Source organism: Neophocaena asiaeorientalis, unplaced genomic scaffold (assembly GCF_003031525.2).
Source record: "Neophocaena asiaeorientalis asiaeorientalis breed wild unplaced genomic scaffold, Neophocaena_asiaeorientalis_V1.1 scaffold469, whole genome shotgun sequence".
NCBI classification, from domain to species: Eukaryota; Metazoa; Chordata; class Mammalia; order Artiodactyla; family Phocoenidae; genus Neophocaena; species Neophocaena asiaeorientalis.
The window spans coordinates 451008-456293 of NW_020172691.1; the positions used below are offsets into that span (position 1 = coordinate 451008).

At 56.5% G+C, this 5286-nt stretch overlaps 1 protein-coding gene across 1 annotated transcript in view; it reads right to left on the minus strand.

Annotated features, from left to right (window-relative positions):
- Positions 1-3155: 3155 nt before the first annotated feature.
- The window catches only part of LOC112396344 (small integral membrane protein 24-like), a 3283-nt gene continuing 1152 nt past the window's right edge, over positions 3156-5286 (minus strand). Inside the window, exon 3 of the mRNA XM_024740058.1 lies at positions 3156-4283. Coding sequence (XP_024595826.1) covers positions 4184-4283 — 100 coding nt within the window. The 3' untranslated portion in view covers positions 3156-4183. The remainder of the gene's footprint in view (positions 4284-5286) is intronic.

The window sequence follows — 5286 nt, forward strand, 5'->3', positions numbered from 1 at the left end:
AGCGATACCAAAACAGACTTTTCCCAAGCAGTGCCTCACATGTCTGCTGGTGTGGCTTTGGGGTTCTCCTCCCCCAGTCCCTGGGGGTCCCCTAGGCCTCAGAAAAGAGGAGGTGGGATCCAACAGGGCTCCAGAAGAGGAAGGAAGTCCCACACCCCCCAAGCTCCCACCCTCCCTACAGCCCTGCCTTCACGCCACCTGGTTAGAAGGGGACCCACTGGAAAAGGGACAGGAGCTACCTCAGCCCCCCCTCTAGTGGTGAGACCCCAAAGCCCATTCCCAAAAATGCATCGACATCCCATCCTCCCAATCTTGGGCCCCAGCCAGGCCCCCTGAAACCAAAGCCCCTTCACATCCAGGGGTCCTGGCCCCTACCCCCAACTTGTCACCCTCCCACCCCCCAGGGCTGCACATGGGGGCGGGACAAGCCGTGTCTGACGGGCAGAACATGTGTCGTGGGGGGAGGGACGACAGAGAGAGGGGAGAGGGACCCATTTTCCTCTCTGAATTTTCTTTCCTTCTTTCTCTCTTTTTTTTTTTCTTTCTAAAATTTTTGGTGGTGTTGCTGTTAATTTCCTTTTCCCTCTGAGATGTTTTTTGAGGGTTTTTCCCCCCATTTTGTATTTTACCGATATTACCAGGATAGTTTACTCTGCTTCTCGCTTGCTGCCGCGCACACCGGATACAACACACACGCGCGCACGCATGCACACACACACGCACACACCCCATGCTCATGAACCCATGTTGGGAGAAGGTTCGGGCCGGGCTCACTCCCCTCCTCCTCTTCCTCCCCAAGGTGGGGACAGGACAGGGGACAAGGGGACATCTGAGCAGACCCAGGCCCGGCCTTCTCCTCGCCCGGCTCCCCTGCCCTGCACCCTCACATCATACTCCGATCATAACCTTGTATATTACGCAGTCATTTTGGTTTCCGCCGACGCGCCTACCTAAGTACCAGTTACAGAAAGTGACTCTGGCTGTTATTATTTTGTTTGTTTCCCTATGCAAAAAAAAAAAAGAAAAAAGAAAAGAAAAGAAAAAATGAAAAAGGGGGGTTCCATAAAAGATTCAATAAAAGGCGAAAAAATGTATAAAAATTAAACAAGCTATGCTTCGACTCTTTCTAGCTGTCTTGGGTCCTCCTTTCTGTGTTCTATTCGGGCTGTTCTGCGTTCTGTACCAAAGTGAAGGGAAGAGGCTGGAGGGCAGGCGGCCTCAGGAAACCAGTTCCGGGATTCTCCCGGAGTCTTTGATCAACAAATTCCATGGGCATCTATGGAGCACCTGCTCTGTGCCAGGCACAGGGAACTCCACCTCCTACGTGGCTCCAAGGACACAGCCTGGCACACAGTTGGTGCTCCAAAAATGCACAGAATGCCTTCCCTCTTTTTTTTTTTTTTTTTCTTTTCCACCTAGCAAACTCCCGTTCATTCAGCAAAGATTTCCTGAGTACCTGCTGGGTACCAAGTACTGGGGACACAGTGGAGAACAAAAAAAACACCTCAGATGATCTGCCTTCATGGCACAGTTCCAAGTTGGGAAAATGGACAGTAAACAATAAAAATAAGTAAATGTCGGAGGACGTAAGTGCCAAGGAGACAAATGAAGCAGAGTAAGGGATAGGAGAGTCGGCCTCACACGAGGAAGTAACGTTTAAACAGAGATTTGAATAGAGAGGGAGAAACAGCCCCCTGAAAATCTGGCAGAAGAGTTTTCCAGGCAGAGGGCACAGCCCATGCAAAGGCCCTGGGGCAGCACCATGCCTGGTGTGCTGGAGGAACAGCGAGAAGGCCCGTGTGTCTGGAGCAGAGTGAGCGAGGGGGAGAGAGGGAGGAGGTCAGGGCAGGGAGGGGACGGGGCAGGTCATCCAGGGCCTTGTGGGCTTTTACCCCAGGAGGGATGTGGGAGCCCCGAGGGCAGTGAGCAGAGGTAGGACAGGACAACTTGGTGCCAATACCCTCTCCTCCAGAAAGCCCTCTCTACTTGCCTGGGCAGAGCCCCTGCTATCCCTCCTAGCACCCCAGCACCCCAGTCTCTTCCACACCACCCCTGACCACTCAGGGCTGGCAGTATCCATGTCCAGCTCCTACCCCAAAGCCACAGGGGCTCCTCAAAGGCTAGGGTCAGGGAAGCATCATGGATGTGAGGGGCAGTCACTTCTCCTCCTTGGAGGCTGGGGTCTGAAACCTTGTCCCCCATCCTGGCCCCCATTCCAAGTCCCCCAGGGACCCCCAAGACGTGCAGTCAAAGCTCTCCGCAGCACAGGCTCCTTGCATCCTACCCACAAGCCTCCCCGGGAAGGACGTTTATATCCCCTTTCACTGGCGGGGAAACTGAGGCACGAAGCGAAGGCAAGACGCACGGAGAGGGACCCAGGTGCGGTGCGCCGACGCTGACGCGCAGGTGCGCAGCCCCACGCTGCTGCCCAGTAACAGGCACAGAAGACACAATCGTTGGGGGGCAGGGGTGGAGTCCGAGACCCCCTCCAAGACGGACACGTACCCTTCCCATGCCCTACCCCCAACCGGGGTGGGCTCTTCTGCGCTCAGCGGCGAGGTTCTGGCGCCCCCCTGTGGGAGGACCTAGGACGTGGACCCAGAAAGCGGGTCCCGGATGGAGGGGTCAGCTGACCCGCATCCCCACAGTCCGGCTCTCCTGGCGGAGGGGCGGAGGGGAGCTCTAGCAGGAGCTTCTTTTGCGGGGTGGGGATCTCATCTTGGGTGAGGGGCTCAGTCCGGGGGTGGGCGTTCAGCTGGGATGGAGGGTTCAGCCGGGGCTGGAGATTCATCCTGGGGCCGCGTCTCTGCCGGGCTGGGGGCTCAACCTGTCCTTTTATCTCAAGGAAAGCCTCAGTGTTTTTCATCCATTGGCCCCTGGGGTGAAGCAGTTTTTGGCTTTGAGGGGCTGTCCCAGCCCTGGCTCCCCACTAAACGCCGTAAAAGGGCCAGGTGTGCGACGACCTAAAGAACGCACCCCCAAACGCCCCCGTCGCCCCCTAGTGGGGAAGTCCCGCCCCCTGCGGAAGGGGAGGAGCCCCGATAGCCCCTCCCTTCTCCCTTCCCGACCCCCTCAACACAGCCACCCACCCGGAAGCCCCAGACCTCGCAAAGAGGAGACTGGACGGCAGAAAACTCCTGCCCTCCCAGAGCTGCCGTCGGAAAACACCCTCTGACCTTCAGGATCCCCCGAGTCTGTGGTGGGAGGCCCATTTGGCCCGCCCCATCTTCACCATTTCAGCATAACAAAAAGCCGACATTTATTAAGACGCTTTTGGGGTGCTGGATTCTGCGCTCAGGATCTCTGTAGACCGTATTTCATTCAAACCTCATGACGACTTGTGAAGAATCTATTATCCTCCCCTTTTACAGGACAGGACACTTAGGCACAGAGAGGTTAAGTTACTTGCCTCGGGGCTACACAGCAAAGAAGTGGGGACTCCAACTCCTTCTTCTGCATGGCGCCTCCCCACAAGGAGTGCAGGACAGGAAGAAGGGGTTCCTCCCCACTCGCACTCCTGCACCCTCACCCCAGGGCCTGGGAGTCCCTGCCTCCAGGACAGTGCCCCGAAATGAGCACAAGGTAGGAGAAGCCATCTCCCAGGAAACGGCCTTGCTCTGAGCCAGCTCAAAGTTCACGTTCAGGAGTAGCAAGCCGAGGCCAGGAGGGGGGCTGGGAGACAAGTGACTCCTATGGATTCCTCGAAGCAGGCCTGGAAAACTCTTGGAAGAGCTTGCACGTGGGCAAGAGGAGGACCTGGCTTCTCCGATGAAATCCAAAGGGCAATAGAAATCGGAGGTGGGAGAAGAAATCAAAAGGGCCAAAAGTTGCCAGCGATGCAGACTGGGTAGAGATATGAGATAGCAGGGGGTCTCGGGGAGGTGGTTGCTCCTTGTGCCAGGGGTGTCCTCCAAGCTCAAGAATCACCAGGTGGAGACCAAGCTTGGGAAGGGGTACAGGGCGACCAGGTAACACGCAGAGAGCCCTCCAAGAGGGACTTGGGGCGGGTCCTGAGTCCTCTGCACTCGAGGGCCACTTTACCCTGAATCCCAGGTGGAGTCATCTCACTGCCCCAGGGCCGGGTCCTTGCTGATACGGCATGGAGAAGGCACTGGGGCATCTTTGGATGGCCGCCTGGAGGAGATGAGCGGGAAACCTTCACGAGGAGAAGCTTGCCATTGCTTCATGGTTCGGAGGCCCCTCTCTCCTCCAGTTCCAACCCCCAGTCGCCCTCTCCCTCCTTCTCCTCATTTCTCACAGTCTCCTCTTCCTTCTCTTTATTGCTGTGGAGAAAAGAAGGGCCCAGGTAACCCAAGTTAATAAGGACTTGGGTTCCGGGCTTCTTACAATGTTCACAGAACCTCTGAGTCCTGCAGGCACCCTTGTTGTTCCCGTGGTACGGAAGGGGACGACGGGGCTCAGGCAGCTTAGGACACCCGCCCCATTTGAACACAAAGGAAGTGCTTGAGCCCATAGTTGAGCTGCGTGAGCCAAAACCGATAAGGGGTTTCAAAACCGAGGGTGAGTGGACAGGCAGAGAGGTGGGGGATGGACCGACGGATGGGTGGATGGCTTAATGAGTGGCTGGGATGGACCGACAGATGTGTGGATGGGTGGTGGGAAGGTGGGTGGTTGGATGGATGGACAGACGGAGGATTGGATGCTGGAGGGAGGGAAGGAGAGAGAAACGGAGGGAGACAGGGAGGGAGGGCTGTTGGATGATGGACGGCTGGAGGGAGGAAGGGAAGGACAGGTGGATAGATAAATAGATGGGGTTCGTGTGGGGGTGGTAAAGGCTTTACAGACCCCCTCCCCAAAAAAAGACTTTACAGACCCCAATTGAAACACATATTAGGCATGGGCTTCTCTGCGAGGAAGCCACCCTCATTTTGCAGGTCGGTAGTCAGGAGAGAAGAGAGTGAGGTTATGTGAGGCCCCCATGGATTCTGAATCAAAGAATTACCCCCTGGGGCTTCCCTGGTGGCGCAGTGGTTGAGAATCTGCCAGCCAATGCAGTGGACACGGGTTCGAGCCCTGGTCAGGGAAGATCCCACATGCCGCGGAGCAACTAAGCCCCTGCGCTACAGCTACTGAGCCTGCGCGTCCGGAGCCTGTGCTCCGCAACAAGAGAGGCCGCGACAGTGAGAGGCCGCGACAGTGAGAGGCCCGCGCACCGCGATGAAGAGTGGCCCCCGCTCGCCGCAACGAGAGAAAGCCCTCGCACAGAAACGAAGAGCCAACACAGCCAAAAATCAATAAATAAACTTATCTAAAAAAAAAAAAAGA